Consider the following 24,399-nt stretch of genomic DNA (forward strand, 5'->3'; position numbering starts at 1 on the left):
GTGACTGCACTGCCCTGGGCTCAAATGGCTGACCTCCAGGGCAGAAGACTGGCTGCAGCTGGAGTGAGCCTGGAGGTGGTCCTCCAGCTACAATGCTCTTAAGTCCACGGTGGTGCACGTAAAACCAGCAGTAGGCCCATCGTTGGTGAAGACCCTGTCTTTTGGTTGCTGCGTGCAGAACCATGTTGCCACATTGACTGGTGTAGACCTCCCGTCGTAGATAGTGCTGCCTGACTAAGATGCCGTTGGCTAAAAATGATAGCTGTTCATACAGGTTTGGTGCCTACTTGTATCACGAAAGAACCACTTCCAACCATGTACTACACCAAAGCATGCCCATAGTTTGGAGGTGTAGTAACCTAGTAATTGGCCTGCCAATACCACAGTGGCCCCATCTTTCTTCTGCATGGACATTGTTAAGTCGCTGGCTGCTGGCTCAGGCTGCTATGTGGACATCGACTTGTGTGTTATGGCACCTAATATAACAGTGTTTTGGTCAGCTCTGCACGTGGGACTTTGACCCTTTCTGCAACAACCAAGGCAGGGAACTATTTTACTCGGTAACACTGAAAAATAGTGGCAGTGCTACGCTATAGTTAAATTTGTTAACTATGCACTAGAGCCAATGATCATTCCCCCCCCCCCCCCCCCCCCCCCCAAAAAAAAAAGGTAACTAAATAAATAAATAAAACAAACAACACTGGTTTTACTAGCACATAGCCATAATGGTGAACTAACAACAAGGCCGGAAAAAACAAAATTACATATTGTAGAACAGCAGGTGTTACTGTTATACATCAGCACTGCAGTAACAAAATTTTCTGATTGATTAAGTCTCTCGAGTATAGTTTTAGCTAAGAAACCCGCAGTTCAACGATTTCCTTTAGCTTGTCAGTTTTCATTTCTGTGTATGTATGCATGCTTCCATCTCCATAATTCCTGAATTCCTGTTGATACCATATGGCAGTTGCCCCATGTAGGACATTGTATTACTCAAAGGGGTCGCAGTTCTTTCTTCCACCCATCACCGATTTGGCTAGGAATCAGTTTTATAAAGACTTTGCCTTTTTTGTTGCTTGAAGCTTTCCCTGTAGACTAGTCGCAGAAATGTTTCTTGGGGCAGATAGCAGATGGGTCATTCCATCCCAAGTGATCACATTTTTCAAAAATTTCCCATTCTTCCATTTCTGATTTCGTTCAATTTGCCATGGATACAGATATACCATAGGAATGAAAGGGTACAAAATTTAAGCTCATTAGACCCAATATGTTGGAAACATGACCCTATATTTGAGAAGCTTTTCAGCAGACCCCAATGTTTGAACCTTTCTTAACCAAGGCAACATGTACTAGCAACTTCTCAGTGTGTCCCTAAATCAGAAAAACTCAGTGTTGCAGTCTATAAAACCTTTGTGAGCCAGTATAATGCACCAAAGTACACCAAAAATCCTGCAGAGCAAAGCATTCAAATCTTTAAACATTTTTGGAGTCTGATTCTCTGATAGAAAAAACATAAAAGAACTACAACTTGGCACATATATTAACAGTGCCTGGGGCAGGACTCTTATTAGTACATCTTCCTGCCTAAGCACTTATTGTGGATCATACTCAGTCAGAAACATGGTGTCAAATGTAAAGCTGCAGAAAGTGAGCAAAGTTCAGGTGAAAATGTTGCAAAAGAGTCACTTCAGAAGTTGTTTTCTCCAGAACCACTGGAAAGAGCCCACTTTTCTCCACTAGAAACATCTTGTTGTATCTTAGAGTCAATTCAGCAAAGGGATGAAAAGTAAGGCTTAACTTCAACAAAATTGTGCGCAATTTGCTACCATCACAAGATGGTACAACTTACTAAATGCACAGTGCTAGGTCAAGTAACGGTGGTGATTACCAAATTGATACCATGAAATATAAGATGAAAGACAGCTACCAGAAGAATTATTTGCAAGTGGCCATGCTTAAGCCAGAACTCGTAAAAATCACCAATTTTTGCCAGTGAATTTGAACCACATTCAAGTAGCTGGGTTTCAAGTGAGATAACTTCTTTTGAGGCCTTAGTTTATCAATCAACAAACACCAGTCTGGCTTTCACGTCAATTTTGAGCCTTATTCCTGGCCAATGCATCATATGCGTGTATGACAATTTCTGGTGGATTGGGAACATATGTGAAGTTGATATTGAAGAACATGATACCCTGCTCAAATCAATGCACCCATTTGGTCCAGCTCACTTATTCTGTGGCCTGAAAGAGAAGATAAATGTTGGATTCCTGAACAGCATGAATATTGCAGCACCTTCTGCAACTAGAATAGGGATTAAGTATAATTTTCCAGAAGCCATATTGAACAATACGGAAGAAAAATTTAATTCCATGAAGCAGTAATTTTAAATAGCATTGGCTTGGGAACCATCATGAAGAGACCAACATATTGACTCGGGAACCATGGTGAGAAACCCAACTGAGGCTTTGAAACCTCAATGAAGACACAGGATAAGCAATATTTGATGACATCATTATGCCCCTCTTGCCTTTGCAACCATACGTGCTCACTACCAGAATAAGTAGAGAAACTGACTCGACTAATGATTTTGAAGTTGTTGAGTCATCAAATTTCCATGATTTTTATGGGTGGTTAGGACACCAGCATTTATCTACCAGTTGTTATTCTTGCTTGTCTTGAAGTTATGGGTCCAGCAGCCTGCATAGTGTTGCGATGGTAGCGTATTACACATGATTTTAATGAAGTTCAACATCATATTTCTTCCTTTTGCTGAACGGACACTAAGATCCAACTAGATGTTGCTAGTGCAGAAAATTGTGTTCTTTCCAGTGGTGCTGGAAAAAATAATTTCTGAAATGACCCTTTTGCAATATTTTCATCTGAACTTGGCTCATTTATTGTAATTTTAATTTGATCCCAAGTTGTGACCGAGTATAATTGAAAGTAATTGGCTAAGCAGGAAGATATGCTAATAAATGATGTCCCAGGCATTGTCAACAAATATGCCAACTCATAGTCCCTTTGCAATTTTCTTCCTGAAATACCTGACTCCAAAGACGGTCAAAAAATCTGTGCATTTTTCTCTGCAGATTTTTTTGAATCACTTCAATGCATTATGCTGTCTCACAAAATGCTTTTACAATCTGCCACACTGTATGTTTCTGATTCAAAGCCAAAATTTATCAAAGACTTGAAAGAAAGATTTTCCTACTTGCTTTTGTCTTGTAATAAAACAGCCTCAGACATTGTTTCTTGTTCATTTTCATGCATACTTTTCGAAAAGGCATGCAAATAGAAGGCCACTTTTTCTCGTACTCTTAAGCTCATGATTTAAAATATTGCACAGATTCATTTCTTGGATAGGTCTCCATCCACATTAAGCTTCAGGAAAATTGAAACTGAAGATGCTGGAGGCCCGTGATCACTTGAGATGGAGTGACCTGGATGTCATTGTGAAACTCACACAATATTTCATTGGTACAACTGACTGACATCTTCAGGTGGGACGAACACACTGCTGAGCTGTGACTGAAACATCCTATGTATGCCAGTCTAAATAGAAAATGTGCAGGTGTGAAGATGCCAAATTTGGTTAAAAATAGCAACCTGTTGAATGATGAACGTGCAATGTTGTCAGCTGCCCCAGTGGCCTCTTGTGGGTGCTGCTTGTCAATATACCTGCCCAAACTGGTGTGGGACCATTGTTCCCATTCTCATCTGAATATCTATGTCACCACCGAAGCATTAGGGCTTGTATGGCCAATAGTTCCCCTTTGTAGTCATTGTGATTTTAACATGACCACCACCGGATCTCATGCTTTCTAATTTGTTATCTTGGTCTCTGTTCAGCAGATTTGTCAAAACATCTGGCAACACATTTGTGCCCTGGAGGTGAGTACCACATCTGCAACTCCGAAGACTTCATTTGTCAGCCCAAGAACGTAAGACTTGCAACATCAGATATGCTTGTAAGTTTTGACAACACAGTTTTTACTCAAATACCATTGCAGGACTCCCTGTTGCTCATTGATGAGAAGCTGAAAGGAGAACTGGTTGATTTGTTTAAGCATGTGCTCGCTTCAACCTGTTTTTTATTCAGTGACTAATTCTTTGAATAGACAGATGATACTTCAGCAGATAGTCCCTAGTCACCCATTGTAGCTAATGTTTTTATTGACGATTTCAAGGAGAGGGCACTGAAGTTGATGGAGTTAAAAACCATATGCTTTTGGGACTGTGTAGGTGACACCTTTCTTAATCAGGGCCCACAGCACTGTGTTGCTGGATGTATTTCTGTGAAACCTAAATTTTCTTCATTGTAACGTCAAGTTTGCAATGGAGATGGATTAAAACGATGGACTTCCATTCCTGAGTTGATGTGGAGAAAAGTGTGTGGCACCCTGGGTCGTGCTGTGTAACATGAATCTTCACACATGGACATAAACTTGCAGGCCACCAGCTGTCAGCAGCCTTCACAACAAAATGGCATGGAACATGAGCTGCATCACATTCAGACAACTTATCTATAGAGCTATGCCATCTCCATACAGTCCCCCTCCCCCCAGAATTGATATTCCAAACGGGAGATTTGCTGCACCTTACATGCGGTGCATGTTAAAGTGAGCAGCTGGACACCTGGAAGAAAGTGGAGGACAAAGAGGAATGGTCGTCTTGTCATATATTGGGGGCATTTCTTCGAAAATAGGAGGATTACTAAAGAAACATAGTTAAATGCATCTTCTGTCCACCAACAAAACTCTGATTCCTTGTAGTCAGAGACATCATATATGCTGTGCAAGACAGATGTACCAAATACACTCCTGGAAATGGAAAAAAGAACACATTGACACCGGTGTGTCAGACCCACCATACTTGCTCCGGACACTGCGAGAGGGCTGTACAAGCAATGATCACACGCACGGCACAGCAGACACACCAGGAACCGCGGTGTTGGGCGTCGAATGGCGCCAGCTGCGCAGCATTTGTGCACCGCCGTCAGTGTCAGCCAGTTTGCCGTGGCATACGGAGCTCCATCGCAGTCTTTAACACTGGTAGCATGCCGCGACAGCGTGGACGTGAACCGTATGTGCAGTTGACGGACTTTGAGCGAGGGCGTATAGTGGGCATGCGGGAGGCCGGGTGGACGTACCGCCGAATTGCTCAACACGTGGGGCGTGAGGTCTCCACAGTACATCGATGTTGTCGCCAGTGGTCGGCGGAAGGTGCACGTGCCCGTCGACCTGGGACCGGACCGCAGCGACGCACGGATGCACGCCAAGACCGTAGGATCCTAAGCAGTGCCGTAGGGGACCGCACCGCCACTTCCCAGCAAATTAGGGACACTGTTGCTCCTGGGGTATCGGCGAGGACCATTCGCAACCGTCTCCATGAAGCTGGGCTGCGGTCCCGCACTCCGTTAGGCCGTCTTCCGCTCACGCCCCAACATCGTGCAGCCCACCTCCAGTGGTGTCGCGACAGGCGTGAATGGAGGGACGAATGGAGACGTGTCGTCTTCAGCGATGAGAGTCGCTTCTGCCTTGGTGCCAATGATGGTCGTATGCGTGTTTGGCGCCGTGCAGGTGAGCGCCACAATCAGGACTGCATACGACCGAGGCACACAGGGCCAACACCCGGCATCATGGTGTGGGGAGCGATCTCCTATACTGGCCGTACACCACTGGTGATCGTCGAGGGGACACTGAATAGTGCACGGTACATCCAAACCGTCATCGAACCCATCGTTCTACCATTCCTAGACCGGCAAGGAACTTGCTGTTCCAACAGGACAATGCACGTCCGCATGTATCCCGTGCCACCCAACGTGCTCTAGAAGGTGTAAGTCAACTACCCTGGCCAGCAAGATCTCCGGATCTGTCCCCCATTGAGCATGTTTGGGACTGGATGAAGCGTCGTCTCATGCGGTCTGCACGTCCAGCACGAACGCTGGTCCAACTGAGGCGCCAGGTGGAAATGGCATGGCAAGCCGTTCCACAGGACTACATCCAGCATCTCTACGATCGTCTCCATGGGAGAATAGCAGCCTGCATTGCTGCGAAAGGTGGATATACACTGTACTAGTGCCGACATTGTGCATGCTCTGTTGCCTGTGTCTATGTGCCTGTGGTTCTGTCAGTGTGATCATGTGATGTATCTGACCCCAGGAATGTGTCAATAAAGTTTCCCCTTCCTGGGACAATGAATTCACGGTGTTCTTATTTCAATTTCCAGGAGTGTATAAGGCAGGACACATGTATACACCAGCCACAGAAATCTGGAGTGACTGGGCATTGAGTAAGGGGCACAATATGGACTACAAAAGTACCAAAATTCTCCTCTCACCATCTTTGTACCAGTACAACTTTATTAAAAATATGCTGGAAATTCACAGCTTGACAACTCTGCTGAACAGAGGCACAGGATACAAACTTAGCACAGCATGGGATCAGTGATGACCTTGTTAAAATCACAGTGATCACAAAGGAGAACTATTGGTCATAGAAGGGATAACACTTTGGTGGTGCTGTAGATGTTCAGATCACAATGGTGAGGCTAGACAGACGTTAATGTGGTTGCATATATTGACATGTTGCTCCTGAGAGAGGTTTTGAGATGACTGACAGTAGCACACTGTATGAACGACAGCCTTTGCGTGTGTTCTGAAACTCTTGGTTCATCGTTGGATAGCTGGTGTAGTTGTCTTTCCTGTTACTGACCAAGAAATCTTTACTATTGGCATTCGAATTTGGTGCCCATGAAATATTATGGGAATTTCAAGATATCTGTTGATTTGACCAGGAGCCATTCCCGCAACATTGCCTTTTTATTTATCTCTCGTTTTATGTGTATGTAATAAGTTAATAAAAGATTAGGCAGTAATTTTTATTTTTGTATGGATAACATCACAACCATTGTTTGTTCTCCATACAGTCATAGTGTTATTAAAAGGGAATCTCACATTATTAGAACTACATTTTTCTGTCATTGACTTTAACTTATAGTGACATCTGTTGTTCACCTTTATACTAAACAATTAAACCTGCTACATTCTGCCTTCTTCTCTGTCAGGAAGCTAGAAACGGAAGGAAAGTACTCAACAAGGGTGATACACAGTCTGAGAAATCCTGATTGTGAGGAGCTGAATATTGAGCTTATTCGTGCTTTGGTTCAGTACATATGTATGAATAAGCCAGAGGGTGCCATTCTTGTTTTTCTACCTGGTTGGGATAATATTTCTGCACTGAACAGATCATTGGAAGAAAGTGGTGCATTTCCACCATGTAAGTATCTAAAAGCTAAAGTGCAATTATTAAAACTGTGTGGAATTTGAAATTGACTCCTTCCATATAAGTAATTTTATATATAAAAAAGGTATTAGCATCTTTCTGCCTCTTTCCAAGCCCCCCTAGAAAAGAAATACGCAGGAAATCAATGCTTTGCTGAGTTATAGGTATGATGATTCTTTTGTCTGGTTTTCTATTTAACTTCATTTGTTTTACTTTTTTCTTAAAGTTAACATTGTAAAATAGTCAGCTGCACCACGTCATTGTGAGTAACATTAGCCTTGTTGCTGATTCCAGATAAGTATCGTATAATTCCTCTCCATTCTCTGATGCCTACTGTGATGCAGAAATCTGTGTTTGAGAGACCGCCTCCAGGTATGATTACTTGGCAATAAGAAGCTAAGCACAGTCTGGTAATTGATGATTCTTACATTAGTATGAGTACTTAACCATTCTTTGTGTAAATAATTGCCCATTTGTAAAGCACTATTGATTTCTCTAAGTACTAAGTTAAATTTGTAGAGCGTTATTCCAGGCTCTGCCCCTTATTAAAGAAAAAATAAAATCAGTGCTCTTAGACAGCTGAAAGTTTGTAAAAAGCCAAATCAGCAGGTTACCCACATTATAAATCAGTATTTTCCCATGGGATGGTGGGAGAAGGGGTATCAATAGAAATCAGCCAGTATATACTTGTTTCTGCTCATACCCAAACCTCCAGATGTCAGACAATCAGATTGGTACCAAATGTTCTATGTCGATAGAGTATCAAGCAAAACACCGATTTAGTGTGTTTTATGTGCTGTTGTCCGGTAGAACATGCGTAAATGGTAATTAAAAGTAATGCCAGGACTACAGAGCACAGAAAAACTCTTTGTGAGTGAGGGTTTTTGTAAATTTCTCATCGGTGAGTTGGCAGAGCATGTGGTAGTTGCACCAATGGCCCCCGTTCAAACCCCACTGATGACAATTAATTTTTAACTGTTTACGCGTGAAACTGTTGTATGGGAGAACATTTTCTTGACATGTAAAAGGACTTTTCAGAGTTGTTCTTTTTTGACAGTCTGCTTTCGCTCTGTTATCTGAAAGTATCAAACCTATAGAGTACATTTTTATAGATAGGTATGGTGTTCTTTCTCACATGTGCAGCAGAACTCCACACTTATATATACAGATGTGCACTATAGGTTTGCTGCTTTCAGTTAATGAAGCAAAAGCAGACTGCTAAAAGAACATTGCTACAAAGTTTGAAAAGTCCTTTTACTAGTCAGGAAAATGTTCTCCCATATAACAGTTTCACTCATGAACTGAACTGTTTGATAAAAGCTGACATTAATGACATTCAAACACAGTATCTTTGGTACAATGACCTCACACTCTAGCAGCGCACTCACGCGAGGTCTAGAAAACAACCTCTCACAGAAAGCTTTTGCTGTGCTCCATAGTTCTGATGTTACTTTTAATTAACATTTAAGCATGTTCTACTAGACAACAACTCATAGCATGAACTAAATTGGTGTTTTGGTTGATACTCGATTGACAAACAACGTTTGGTGGCGATCTGAGTGCCTTACATCTGGAGGTTTGGGTGCCAGTGCCAACCTTAGAAAACAGTATTGTTCTCACTACCATTGTGTAGTAGTTTTCATTTAATTTGTAGCAACAAAAATTTAGTTTCAGCTATACAAAATTGTTTGTAATGATGGCTACCTTTGTTTTTCTGATCTGCTTTTCTAGAGACCAAGATATATTTTTTATGTGCTATGTACTGTGCAATAATAGTGCTTGTGGGAGGCAAGAATTGCTCCTAGCGCCCATATCTAGAAAATACCAATTTATATAGTGTATACAGTTAATAGAAGTCTTTGTAACTGCTTGCACTATAAGTGATTAAAATTAGATGACCATTAAGTATTACAAATGGAAAGATATTATATAATTTTCTTGACAAGAGAAATAAATGTAAAAATATGAGTCATTGATGTATTATGTAGTATGTGTTTTGTTACATCAAAATAAGACCATTTCTTTCCTGTTGAGTGTGGGGGAAGAGATTTGTTGTGCGTGAAAGATATATGAAAAAGAAAGTCACATTCTGTGTTTCAGGAGTCCGTAAGATTATAATTTCAACAAGCATCGCTGAAACCTCAATAACAATAGACGATGTTGTATATGTTGTGGACTGTGGTAAGACCAAGATGAAAAACTTTGATATTGAAAAAAACATATCTACCCTGCAGCCAGAGTGGGTGAGCCTTGCTAATGCAAAGCAGCGGCGTGGACGAGCTGGAAGGTGAGGGAGAAGTTTTTTCGTGCTCCTAAACACCATTTATATTACCTTCTTTTTCCTCATATTCCGAAGAATTTGTTACAATCCATAGTACTAACATTATAAGTGTAAAAGTACCTCTGTTTGCTACATTTTCTTGACTAAATCACTCAAGTGATTTTGCTGAAATTTGGCATGGAGATAGCTTGAGCCCTAAGGAAGAACGTAGATTAAATGTAGACTACTTTAGAAAATGTAAACGGCTGACCCCTGAGAGGGTGAAGTACGAAATAGAATTTCTTTCTTTCTTTTTTTTCTTTTTTACATCAGTGAACATAAGCCATGTAAAAAATTACTAAATTTTGTTGTTTAATGCACATGTCATATTATATATAACTTCAATAGCACAATGCATAAATATGGGCTCCTGCCCAAGCACTGCTTGGCAGTGAAGCGTGTGCCATATTGCCATGCATTGGAGGCGTGCACATCACGAGCTATGCTTACCCAAGCAAGACAGATACTTGAAGGCAGCTGACGTTGCTGCATGCAGAAATGTTATAAAATTTGTGCTTTAGTGAACTACAAATTATTTTTAGGACAGATAAATGAAAAAAATTATGCCAGCAGTAGAAGGATATATTGTAGAATATCTGTCTGTCAATAATATTATTGATGTGGAACATGTCACCTCATGCCCCATAGACATACTTAGCTCTTTCGAATTGTCAGAGTATCTTCTCATTAACCAAGGTTGAAGATTGGTGTCCTGGTTCTCTTAATGCAAAATCTTGATGCAATCAGATTGTGTAATAGTACATGCTTACAGATTACACATCTGGTCTGAAATATTGTGAGTGCTATTATAATTATGGATGCAGAGGAGAAAGTGTTTGGATTCTATGAATCTCATTTATACCAATGGATTTCCTTACTTACCATAATGAAAATTCTGATATGTGAGCGTGGTTAGTGTTTTATATTTCATAAATTTTTATGTGAATGAAACATGCTGAACCATTTTTTTGCATCCATATTTGGAGGGCTGATAATGTAGTGGGATTGAGTGCTGAAGTGGAATACATATATTAGTTACATTAATAGCTTGACATCATTAAAAAATCATCAGTTACGAAAAAGTGGTCACCAAAATAAAATTGTAATTCAGTATGTATAATATCTTAACGAGTAGCAGCAGCAGCAGCAATACCAGTACCACCACCAACTCCACCACCACCCTGTGGTATAAAAGAAGATAGGAACTGGGAAAGTGAGATTCGATACTAGCTCACAGGAAAGAGCATTGCAGAACAAGAGGAAACTCAGCAGAAAAAAGTTGGAGAGAATTTTAAAAGCCTAAAAAGTAATGAACAAGGCAATCAATAAGTCAAAGATTGATGGAACTAACAACCTAAATTATAAGGGGCATTCAAAAAGAAATGAGCCAGAGGCATAATTATAGAAAACAGTACCTGTATGTTAGAAGTATTCACCCTAGCTGTTGAGAAACTTATCCCACACTGACACAAGGTGGTGAATGGCTGTCTCATAAAATTCTCAGGGCAGCGATGTGAACCAATTCCGCACGTACAGCTGGACGACGTCATCAGAGGTGAATCGTTAGAGCCTTTTTAAGGAGACCAAAAATGGCTTAATCACAGGGGGAGAGGTCCAGACTGTGTGGTGGGTAGCCGAGAACATCCCATTTGAATTTCTGCAGGAGTGCCACGACTGTGTTGGCCATATGAGGCTTTCCATTGTCATGGAGTAGATTGACCCACGGGTGAGATTGTGTGATCATTTTAATTTGATAGCTTGGCAAAGGATGGTCAAGGTTCGTGAGTAATGCTGAGCATTTACTGTTGTCCCATGCTGCAGGAAGTGAATCAGAAGGGGACCATCTTGGTCAAAGAAGAATGTCAGCGTAACCTTTCCTGCACTCGGGTGGACAAAGACGTCCAGCTGTACGTGTGGAACTGGTTCCATTGCAGCCCTGGGAATTTTATGAGACAGCTATTCACCACCTTATCACTTGTGTCACAGTGGGACAAGTGTCTCAACAGTAGGGTCAATACTTCTAACATACAAGTACTGGTTTCTGTAATTATGCCTCCGGCTTGTTTCTTTTTGAATGCCCCTTATAGAAATCCAGTGGATAAATAACAGGGTAGCGAAGTAAATATTGATTTATCATTACAAGAATACAACAAATTGTGAAATATGAACAATTATGTAGAAAAGTTCACCACAGGCCAAATAAAAAGGAATCATTTAGCAACAGATAAGAACATAAACATAGTATTTGACACTGTAGTTCAGCATTTGGAGCCTTAATTCTTCAGGAAGAGCACATGTGACCCCCCACCCCTTTCCTCTCTAGTTTCTTCGAGTCACAGAAGAATTTGCAATAATTGTTCTTCACGTTCTGTGCCATGATACTGTTTTTCTTTTCCATGATAAAGTAAACATATTCACCCCACAGGCACTCAAACATACACTCCTGTGACCATGACAAGTCTGATTATTGATAATTGATTATTGAAATCAGTTGCTTGAGCTAGTGGAGTTGGGGAGGGGGTAAGGAAGGAAGCAAGGAGGCGGTAGTAGGAAAGAGGCAGGTCCTTGGACAGATGACTCTGTAGCAGCATAACAAGATTAAAAAACTGCAGAGGGTAAAGCAAATAGAGATGTAGAAGATGGAAGGTGGGGGGGGGGGGGGGGGGGGGAGAGAGAGAGACCCACATGGGTTATGCACGGTAGGAAGAGTGGTAGCAGTAGGCAGTGTAGGCTCTGGACAGAGAATGAATCATGTGGACAGAAGACAGAAGGGAAAGGGTAAGGTGATGCAGTGGAAACAGGTTAGCGGAGGTTGAGGCAAGGGGGACTGTGAGAATACAGGATATGTTGGAGAGATAGTTCCCATTTTTATCTAGTGTTTCATTTTTATCTAGTGTGTTGCAAAGATTGTGAGAGAACTGTGGAGAAATTGGAGGTGATTGCTATATAATGCCAACACTCCAGCCGCACAGCTCTGATGGTCTGACAGTTCATGGCAAAAAACATGATGTGTGTGGTTTTTACCACCCCCCCCCCCCCCCTGGATAGTTCAGTGAAATTTTTTATTGGGTAGGAAATGCCTGTGACTGGACTGCAGTAGGAGTTGTTGTGTGGGTGTATGGGACAGGTCTTGCACCTACATCTCTATGTGCTCTACCCTCTGTACTCTCTTCATTTTGTGCGGCCTCAGAGTCATCTGTCCAAAGACCTGCCTCTTTCTTGCTACCCCTCCTTTTGGCCTTCCCTACTCTGTCCCCTCCTCCATCTGCTCAGGCAACTCCTTTAAATAACTCAATATAAATAACCAGTCTTCGCATGACTACAGGAGTGTTTGTAGGTGAGTGGCTGCCGTTCCCTTATTTCACATATTGCTACATCCAGAAATTTCCATTATTTTTTTGATAACAGATTTCATACCTAGCAGTGAACATCTGTTAACTTTCCATAGTACAACATACTGTTTGCACTTCGTTTTCTCAGGGTGCAACCTGGTGTGTGCTATCACCTTTATACCAGAGCACGTGAAATGATGCTACAAGCATATCCTTTGCCGGAAATGCTGCGTTCACGATTGGAGGAGGTGATTTTGCAGGTGAAAATCCTGCAGCTGGGCCGAGCTGCCGAAGTTCTCACCCGCGTGATGGACCCCCCAGATTCGAGAGCTGTTGATCTCTCCTTAGAGGTAAGATAATTTTAAGATGATACTGTTAAAATCAAAACACTTCCCTGGTATTTTGCAAAATAATGTGTTTATGGTCATGAACCAGCTTTTGACCTCTTAGGTCATTTTGAGGTGATAACCACATGTCACAAACACATGCAATTTTTACAGAAATTTTTAATTAGGTGATAAATAAAATGATGAGATACAGAGTGTTTACAAGAGGAAGTATTAATTCTGTTACATTTAACAAAGAAAGAGAAATAAAAGGGGGGAACAAAAAATTACCGGAATTGATCTGTTGTGTGCGCATGTTTCATAGTTACAAGCTGTGCTGCTAGGTGATGTTGGTTTGGGATTTCCCACATCACTCACTAAGCTGGTGTCAGTCAGTGTTAGGTGGTTTGTTTTTGGTGCTCTGTTGTTTACATTCCTATTTCAGTCCTTTGAGATCAATGACATAGCCAACAAGGAGCCTAGAGTCTATGTAAAATTTTGTTTTCTGCAGGGAAAACTGCAGCAGAGACTATTGGGATGCTTTGGCAGGCCTTTATTGATATTGGTTTGGGAGACTACAGGTCTAAGAGTAGTTTTATTGTTTCAAATCCGGCAGTATGTCAGCGGAAGACATGCCAGGCCCCATTGATCTTTTGACAGGAAGAAATGACAAAAACATTGCAACAATCAAATGTGTAATGGCTGAAGATTGTTGAAGGACCATTGACCATTGACCAATCGAGGAAACAAAAGTATCATGGAGCACAGTGCAGCAAATTTAATCAAAGATTTGTACATGAGACAGGTGTCTGCAAAATTTGTTCCTCACTTGCTCACAGATGAGCAAAGAGAAAACTGCATGAATATTTGCCACAAGTTGAAGAGTGAAGTGCAGAGCAATCCAAATTTTCTTAAAATTTGGGATGAGAGTTGTGCTACAGATATGATCTGGAGTTGAAGCAAGTGTCAAACCAGTGGAAAATGCAAACATTACCATGACCCAAGAAAGCACATCTAGTGTGATCCAGTGTAAAAACAATGTTGGTTTTTTTTATGTCAGTGGCATTGTCCACAAGTAGTTCAATCCTCCAGGGCGAACAGTGAACCAGTGTTTTTATCTAGCATGTTATGAAGATTGAGAGAGTGTGCAACAGAAACTGCCAGAACTGTGGAAAACTGGGAACTGGTTGCTACACAATGACAATGCTCCAGCCACACAGATCTGACGGTTCAAGGCAAAAAACGTGTGTTCCACACCCACCTTAATCACCTGATCTGGCTCCGTCAGACTTTTCTTTGTTTCCACAGATGAAACAAACTCCGACAGGAAAGCAATTCAGTGATGTGGGTCATATCAGGAAAAATGAGCATATGGCGTCAGTGGCTGGGAGTTCCCAGGGGGGAAGTTCAGTCGCTAAGTGCAAGTCTTATCGAGTGTGACACCACATTGGGCGACTGGTGCGTCAACAATGGGGATGAAATGATGATGAGGACAGCACAACACCTAGTCCTGAGGAGAGAAAATCCCCCCTCCCCAGCCAGGAATCTAACCCGGGCCCCCGTGCATGGCATTCCAACGCGCTAACCATTCAGGTATTGGGGCGGACATGATGTCAGAGTAAACGGGCTAATGGCTTTGAACAGTATTTAGTGTCAAGAGCTCCAGAACTGATTTCAGCAGTGGCAAAAGCTTTGGGACAAGTGAATTAATGTGCATGGACAATACTTTGAAGGGATCTAAAGTACTGTGAATGTAGAATGACTGCTTGTAGAATGCAGCTCTCCTAACCACTGCGGCTCTAGGTGGGAGAGGGATGGCGAGTCCCTTACCGCGACTGCACTTTACCCTTGGGAAGGAGCCCCAATATTCATTTTGACAGCTGGCTGAGACCACCTGGATCCATCGTGGAGGGGCTGGAAGGAAGAAAAATGGCCACCTCTACCCGGGATGGAACCCGTGACCTCCAGTGTTCTGTCTACCGTAACTATAAACACAACAAAGGTGAAAAAGGAAATAGTGTTCAGTTGTTTAAAACCAGACTGGTATTTTTTATATACTTGACAGAGTTCAAGTATGGGGGCGATCTACAGTAATGTGAAATATAGAAGTAAAAACTATAACAGCCAACATAATTAGTTATAACTTTATTTTTGATGACCAGTTTTGGCAAATTAGTGTTGCCATCATCGGATCTAATGCAACTACAGCTCGGTACATCTCCATCATATGTACAAACAGCGGAAAAATGCTTCTATTGGAGCACGGAAAAGGCAAACATGCTCCTGCTTCCAATAAAAGACTTTGAATAAAAAGTAGGACACCAGCTGCCTTATTCTACCTTCCTCAGCAGTTTTAAAAATTTTCCCAAAGATTTTGGCTTGCAAACATATTTGTGCTCCCTCTAAGTGTTACTGTCTCTTGTCTCACAATCACAGTCTCCTTCGTTCTGTCCTACTGCTACTGGTTCCTTTCGCTGACACACTGTCCCTCACCCTCTTGCTTTTACTGCTACTATCTAATTCATTCCTTTCCACTACAGCTATCTCTTCTCACTGTCACTATTTCTCTCATCCTCACTGTCATGCTCATAGATTCTTTGTCTCATTATCACTGGCTCTCACCCACTTCCACCTTTTCCTTCTCTTTAGTCCTCTTCTACTGGCACTCTCTCTTTCATTCTTTCAGTGTTCTGTCACTGTCAACTATGTTCCACTGCCACTGTGTCCCTCTCTTTCTCCCATACTGCCATATTTGCCTTTGCTCCTATACCACAACTGCTGTCTACTATCTTCCAGTATTTATTGTTTCTCCATCTCTTTGCCCCACTGCCACTTTCTACTCCTGTCTCAGTATAAATAGCCCGAATATGTTTGCATGCCAGAATTTTGGGAAAACTTTTAAAGGTGCTGAGGAAGGCAGAATGAGGCAGCTGGTACCCCACTTTTCAGTCGTTTTTTGAAAAAGAGCATATTCACATTTTTTGTGCTCTAATATGAGCATTTTTCTGCTAGTTCCCTTCTTTACCTTGTTCAATATACAGATTGAATAACATTGGGGATAGGTTACAACCCTGTCTCACTCCCTTCCCAACCACTGCTTCCCTTTCATGCCCCCCGACTCTTTATAACTGCCATCTGGTTTCTATACGAATTATAAATTGCCTTTCGCTCCCTGCCACTTTCAGAATTTGAAAGGGAGTATTCCAGTCAACATTGTCAAAAGCTTTCTCTAAGTCTACAAATGCTAGAAATGTAGATTTGCCTTTCCTTAATCTATTTTCTAAGATAAGTCGTAGGGTCAGTATTGCCTCATGTGTTCCAACATTTCTACGGAATCCAAACTGATCTTCCCCGAGGTCGGCTTCTACCAGTTTTTCCATTCGTCTGTGAAGTATTTGCGTTAGTATTTTGCAGCCGTGGCTTATTAAACTGATGGTTCGGTAATTTTCACATCTGTCAACCCCTGCTTTCTTTGGGACTGGAATTATTATATTCTTCTTGAAGTCTGAGGGTATTTCACCTGTCTCATACATCTTGCTCACCAGATGGTAGAGTTTTGTCAGGACTGGCTCTCCCAAGGCCATCAGTAGTTCTAATGGAATGTTGTCTACTCCCGGGGCCTTGTTTCGACTTCGGTCTTTCAGTGCTCTGTCAAGCTCTTCATCATATCTCCTATTTCATCTTCATCTACACTCTCTTCCATTTCTATAATATTGCCCTGAAGAACATCACCCTTGTGTAGACCCTCTATATACTCCTTCCACCTTTCTGCTTTCCCTTCTTTGCTTAGAACTGGTTTTCCATCTGAGCTCTTGGTATTCTTGCAAGTGGTTCTCTTTTCTCCAAAGGTCTCTTTAATTTTCCTGTAGGCAGTATCTATCTTACCTCTAGTGATATATGCCTCTATGTCCTTACATTTGTCCTCTAACCATCCCTGCTTAGCCCTTTTGCACTTCCTGTCGATCTCATTTTTGAGACGTTTGTATTCCTTTTTGCCCGCTTCATTTACTGCATTTTTATATTTTCTCCTTTCATCAATTAAATTCAATATCTCTTCTGTTACCCAAGGATTTCTATTAACTCTCGTCTTTTTACCTACTTAATCGTCTGCTACCTTCATTATTTCATCTCTCAAAGCTACCCATTCTTCTTCTACTGTATTTCTTTCCCCCATTCTTGTCAATCATTCCCTAGTGCTCTCCCTGAAGCTCTCTAGAACCTCTGGTTCTTTCAGTTCATCCAGGTCCCATCTCCTCAAATTCCTACCTTTTTGCAATTTCTTCAGTTTTAATCTACAGTTCATAACCAATAGATTGTGGTCAGAGTCCACATCTGCCCCTGGAAATGCCTTACAGTTTAAAACCTGGTTCCTGAATCTGTCTTACCATTATATAGTCTATCTGAGACCTTCCAGTATCGCCAGGCTTCTTCCATGTATACAACCTCCTTTTATGATTCTTGAACCACGTGTTAAATATGATTGAGTTATGCTCTGTCCAAAATTCTGCCGGGTGGCTTCCTTTTTCATTCCTTTCTCCCATTCCATATTCACCTACTACGTTTCCTTCTCTTCCTTTTCCTACTATTGAGTTCCAGTCTCCCATGACTATTAAATTTTCGTCTCCCTTTACTATCTGAATAATTTCTTTTATCTCATCATACATTTCATCAATCTCTTCGTCACCTGCGGAGCTAGTCGGCATATAAACTTGTACTACTATGGTAGGCGTGGGCTTCATATCTATCTTGGTCACAATAATGCATTCACTTTGCTGTTTGTGGTAGCTTACCTGCATTCCTATTTTTTATTCATTATTAAACCTACTCCTGCATTATCCCTATTTGATTTTGTATTTATGACCCTGTATTCACCTGACCAGAAGTCTTGTTCCTCTTGCCATCAAACTTCACCAATTCCCACTATATCTAACTTTAACCTATCCATTTCCCTTTTTAAATTTTCTAACCGATTTGCCCAATCAAGGGATCTGACATTCCACGCTCCAACTTGTAAAACGCCAGTTTTCTTTCTCCTGATAACAACGTCCTCTTGAGTAGTGGAATATTTTACCCAAAAGGACGCCACCATCATTTAACCATACAGTAAAACTTCATGCCCTCGCGAAAAATTACCGCTGTAGTTTCCCCTTGCTTTCAGCCGTTCGCAGTGCCAGCACAGCAAGGCTGTTTTGGTTAGTGTTACAAGGCCAGATCCATGGTTCATGGGGGGGGGGGGGGGGAGTTTAACTTTGTCTTTACTATTTAATAGCAATTTAGCACTGCTGTTGTAAAAAAATGGGCCAGTATTTGTGTGAGTAACTTCTTTCAGGAATATCTAAAATTTTGCCAACATATAGAATTGTGCAGCAGTTTTTGTAACTACTGAAACATTCTTGTTGGCCAGTGTACAGGAGTGGTCCAATATTATACATTTACCTTTTTTGTGGAATGTTTCAATCAAGTCAAAGTTTTAGTAATTACTGAAAGTGGTAAGTTTGAAGGTATGTAATTCAGTTTAGAAGTCAGACAGACAGACAATGGAATGGATATAGTATGGTACACAGTGGAATGGAAAGGTGCTTGTTTGTGGTTTTGTGGGTGTTGAGAGCTTTTAGGGATTACAGTATTGGTAGCTGCAGTTTTTCCATAAATGTTTCTTTATGGTAACATCTTTATATGGTCCAACAAATTTATAAAATAACCTCCAAACCCCATTGTGAAATGAATTATATTATGTTGGGAGTTCAAATGTTGTAAGATGTTTTTATGTGTCTAGTGGTTCTAGTCCATAAACACAGCACATCAGCACATCAGCTTCATTACTTCTACTGTCTGTAGACAGATGTGGTAACTCATTTAATATTACCTGAAGTTCTGTGTCATTTGTGCCCAAGTGGTATGTTTAGTACAGCAATATGTTCTACACTGTCTTCCTATTTCCTTTATGATATGTTCACATGGGTTCGATTTTGGGTTATACATGCCCTCCCAGCTAAGAATTTCTTAAAATTATGAATTGTAAATTGTGCATCATTGTCAGCTAAGAGTCATTTCGGTTTCCAACATCTGTGAAATAATTGCACATACCATTAATCACGGTATCCATGCTTGATAGGATGCAGTGTGACATAGTTTGACGAATAAAGTACTTAAATATATGTTACACCTCCCCTACCCATCAGTAAAGGGCTGTAAAAATCTGACGCTGTTAAGTCTTGTGAACCCTTGGGTAAAATAGGGTAAGTCGTATAATTAATACCACTGTTATCCACCTTAACTTTCTGACAAATTTGGCAGACCAAATCAAGATCATAACTTTCTTACCTAATCCCTTAAAGTAGTAAAACTTCCTCATATGTTCTATACTTTCATGAGTACCAAAGTGGCCACAGTCCTTATGTATGAACCATACTAACTCAGTCTCCACACACTGGGGAATGCATGGCTTCCAATATTTTGTGTGTGTGTGTGTGGGGGGGGGGGGGGGGGGGGGGACGTGTATTTATAGGTGCTCTAATGATGATAATGATTCTTGTTCACACTGTTGAAGTTTACTTTTAAAATAGGCATCCACTTTTAATTGTCATCTTATCTGTCCTAAGTTCCTCACTTCATTCCTGGTTTAACTTGAATTAAAAAATTAATAGATTCCTTTATATATATACTGAACTATTGAAGAAACAATACCCACCTCGCCAAACGCTTGTAAGGTATCTGCTTTCCATCAAAAGGTAAGTGCTTAATGATCAGTGTATACCACTGAAGGAGATCCCCAAATAAGTGTTTCAAGTTTTTGTATACTCTAAATGGTTGCTAATAGTTTCTTTCCTAATAACTCCATCTCAGTTGCTGTGTAGTTTAGTTCATGTTTGCCTAGGCTTCTGCTAGTGAAAAAAATTGTTCTGTGTTTCCTGACTTTGGGATCCCACTATCCTCAAATAATCTGCAGCTATACCATATTATGATGCATCAATTGCTAGTTTAAATGATTTGCTCAGTACTGGATGTCAAAATATGAAGCATTTATCAATGTATCTTTGATATTCTCAAAAGCTTTCACAGATTTTTCATCTCAGACCCAAATACATCTCTGTTTCAGTAGTGCAAGTAAATACAGCTCATTCATTTCTTGTCCCTGTATTTATCTGCTGTAGAATCCTGCCCGGAAGCAGTTTTGGTATGCCTCTTGCAGGTTCGCGCGAAGCTCAGTCAGTAATTTTTTTAAAAAATCTCATCTATCATTGCAAATCTTCAGGCTTTTGATGAGGTTTTCAACTTTGGCAATAAAAAAATGAAAAAAAAATAAAATAAAAAAGAGGTCATCAGGGCCCAGGTCTGGAGAGTACAGAAGATGAGGCAGCACAGTGATTTCGTGTCTTTGTGCAATAGTCACACACCAGCAGGGACAAACGAGTGGGTGCGTTATGGTGATACGAGGGCCATGAATAGTCTCGCCACATTTCGGGCCATTTTGCTTCTCACATTTTCTTGCAATACATCCCAATAGTACCATTGATTAACAGTTTGTCCCTGTGTCACGAATTTAGGGTGAACTAATCCTTCAAAATCAAAGAAAACTATGAGCAGGGCTTTGACATTTGACCTGACATGACAGGCTTTTTTTGATCTCGGAGAACCTTTCCCGACCCATTGTGAAGATTGAACCTTGATCTCAGCACAATAACCGTAGACCCGTGTCTCACCATCATTTATGATTCTCTTGAGAAACACATCATTCTCATTTATGCATTCCAAAAGCTCTTCCGTTCAGGGGCTCAGCATTCGTTTGCCGAGTACAGGCTCGGTCACGCACCCCAGGCTTCCTGAGCTCAAACCGGTAAGTGCCGCCAGTCTCCTGTCACTGTAAGCTGTGGGCATGCTTCAACAGCCACTGTATGGTGTGGTGGTGCAACTTTGTGTGTCACAGGAAATGGGGATCATTGGCTCGACTGCCTGCATTGCGAGGGTGGTAAAAACCTCTATAGAAGAGAACTTCAATCTCAAAGTGTGCTGCGTGCTGATGAGATGCGTGGCTGTTGAGGTGAAGAAGTCATTAGCGGGCAACATCTGGGGAATCCACCGCACCTCAGTTGTGTAAAGTTGACAAGGCACGTGGGGCTCTGTCTAGGTGGATTCTTAGTTCCCTAGCTGCTTGTGGGACCAAGATGAATCCTTCGAAATCTTCCCTTCCTCCTCCCTGCGGAAAGGGTGGGTCACTGGTAGGTACTGACATCCGATCAAATGAGAGGGCTCATGTAGCCAGTCTTCCAGTCTCGATATTTACACAGACTCTTTCAGTATTGAGTAATAGGATACATGCTGGTGGCCAGAATGTGTTTCTTATAATTAAATGCAAAAGAAGGGAGTTTTTGAGAAAGTTTAACCTTTTAACATACGGAAAGGGTTAGAAGGGGTAGCTGTAATCTTAAAATCTGTCAAGCGCTTGCGAAATGGGACCCTGTTGGTAGAAACATCAAATTCCCAACAAGTCAAGAGCATCCAGAAAGCTCAGTGCCTCAGGGAGAATGCAATAGAAACTAAACTGCACAACACCTTAAACTATAGCAAAGGTGTTGTGACTTGCAGGGATCTGGTTGACATTCCCTGAGAAGAACTGAAAGCTGAGTGGTCTCAGGAAGGCATTGTTGATGCACAGAACATAATGAAATGGGTGAATGGTGATCTTGTGAAATCGGACTCATTTATACTGACTTTCCGATAGCACAAAACTTCCTGAACACGTTAAGGCGGGTTTCCTCTGCCTCAGTGTGCGACCTTATTTCCCTAACCCGATTCACTGTTTTACCTGCTAGTGCTTTAGGCACACCACATTGGGTTGTAAGGGGGCTGTCATTTGTGGCAAATGGAGTAAGGCCACCCATACATCTCCTCCAAAGAGGCCCAGGATGGTGAAAGGTATTGTGATTCTCGTGTATGACTGTGATGGTGTTATCATAACGCATTACGTTCCTCCACGGCTGACCGTCAGTGCACAGTATTGCTGTTCGTTTTTGGAACATCACCTGCGACTATCTTTGTGAAAGAAGTGGCGACACTTTCTGCACAACCTACCCATCATTTTGTACAACAGTGCGCAGGCCCATACAGCACAAGCTGTGGGTGCTCTGTTCGGTCGATGGGACTGGGACGTACTGTACCATCCACCATACTCCCCAGACTTTGATTTGATTCCGAAGATGAAGGAACCACTTTGTGGCATTCGCTTCAGAACTGCTCCAGAGATTCGACCAGCAGTAGACTGCTCCATTTGCGCCATCAACGGAACAGGCTCTGCTAACTGTATGCTACGCCTTCCACATCACTGGCGATGGGTTCTACACAATGCTGGTGACTACTTTGACAGGACAGTAACAGGTGCAAACATGTAACTCTTTTGTATCAGTTGTGGATAAATAGTTGCCACTATTTAAGTTCCAACCCTCGTATTAGGCAGGCCTATTTCATTTCAAGTAACAAAATACACGTAATCAGATCGAGAAACCACACCAGTCTTGGTTATTATTTGTATTAACAGCCTTTTCAGTATCAGACAACGTCATTTTCATTTTTTCATGTAGCAAAATGTTTGATGAACGTTGATTAGGTAATAGATTCTTTCCCATAAAGGAAAGCATGCCATCTAAATCTGTAGCAAGAACAGAGAGAAAAAACTGCTAGGACTTAAGGATTGAGGAAATGTGTACTGTCTTGCTTGTATCTTGTCTTTACTGGTTTTGTGTATCCTATATTTAATTTTATGTCACACAAAACAGCAAGTTATTAGCTAATAGGCAATAAAGAGTGCAGATTTTCTTAAGAGTTCTTGTTCTTCCGGTTACAGATAATCCCATCCAGTATTAATTGAGAGTTTTTTGTAAAAAGGGGCAGGACGTCAAACCGGCCGACTGGGACCAGGATAGGCACCACAGGACATTTTAATTTCCACTGTCCTGAATATAGTTTGAGGCCACCCATTACAAAATATTACATGTTTGAATTCCACAGAGAGAAATACAGTGACGTGCTATAGAAGAATGCTGTGTGAAGAGGTGTGGCACTGCACTTTGGTACACTTACGACCAAATAAAATGTCTTGCATTTCCTCGAACACACATTTTTTATGTATCAGACTCTTCAGAAAGATGTGCGCTACAAAATGAGCATATTTTTGAAAAGTCAATTTTTAATTTTTTTTATATATATATATATATATATATATATATATATATATATATATATATATATATATATATATATATACACACAATTCTTCTTCTTCTTCTTCTTCCCCCCCCCCCCCTCCCCCCCCCCCCCCCCCTACCACAAACCCTCGAGGGGGTGGGATGGGGGGAACCACTATCTAGTATTGCCCCAGTTCGGAAATATCATAGATCCAGGGTTGATACACAGAGCGGACTGAGTTGTAGTTGGGAGGTGGGTAGTCTCCATGTTACCCGTGTTTACGTTTCCGCTTTGTATATTGCTCTCACGTCAAATGAAAACAAAACAGATTTCTGTGGCAGGGAGCTATCAAGTAAATTAAAATACATTCACTTAATTACAGAAGACTGAAATTTGTTATTAGTTTCGGACTGTATTTTATTTCCACCTTTCTGACAGTCAGGCATTAATCACCTTGCAGAACAATGAAGTTATTTTTGTCAGTTTGCTAAAGAAGTTTTGCTTTTATTAATCTTTTCCTCTGAGGCAGTCAATTTATTTGAAATGAAGTGTTTAATTCCACATTATTGCCTAGCTTTAACTGTTCACTGAATTTCAAGTCCACGTTTTCATCTTCTAGCATGTTTGGCGTTATGACATAATAAAGAACCAAACACGAGATAATACAGTATTGGTACTCCAAGAAAATTTACATCTGAATCTGGACGTATGAATGTGCACTTTAAGCCAAATTATGCATTTTAGTATGGTTCACAAAATTCTGATGCTCCAATGTCTTGTTTCTTTTATGACATAATGTAAGATCTTTTAATGTTTTACACATATGAATATTCGGGCTTTCTGCGTCTTCGTAGCTGCACAGGCATGGTGACGCCTGTGTTCTGTCACTATCTGGCAACTGCTAAAATAAAGCTATTTCTAACAGATCACGGGAAAATATTGCGAATAGTTGTTTG

General features: G+C 41.2%; 1 protein-coding gene across 5 annotated transcripts in view; it reads left to right on the forward strand.

Moving 5' to 3' along the window:
* The window catches only part of LOC126458379 (ATP-dependent DNA/RNA helicase DHX36), a 243,218-nt gene that overhangs the window by 151,942 nt on the left and 66,877 nt on the right, over positions 1 to 24,399 (forward strand). For 3 of the 5 annotated variants that reach the window (XM_050095356.1, XM_050095358.1, XM_050095360.1), the window contains 5 exons: positions 3,850 to 3,891; positions 7,066 to 7,277; positions 7,578 to 7,655; positions 9,384 to 9,570; positions 13,084 to 13,285. In XM_050095356.1, the coding sequence (XP_049951313.1) occupies positions 3,850 to 3,891; positions 7,066 to 7,277; positions 7,578 to 7,655; positions 9,384 to 9,570; positions 13,084 to 13,285 (721 nt within the window). The remainder of the gene's footprint in view (positions 1 to 3,849; positions 3,892 to 7,065; positions 7,278 to 7,577; positions 7,656 to 9,383; positions 9,571 to 13,083; positions 13,286 to 24,399) is intronic. The other 2 variants (XM_050095357.1, XM_050095359.1) reach the window with 1 other exon arrangement.

Source organism: Schistocerca serialis, chromosome 2 (assembly GCF_023864345.2).
Source record: "Schistocerca serialis cubense isolate TAMUIC-IGC-003099 chromosome 2, iqSchSeri2.2, whole genome shotgun sequence".
NCBI lineage: Eukaryota > Metazoa > Arthropoda > Insecta > Orthoptera > Acrididae > Schistocerca > Schistocerca serialis.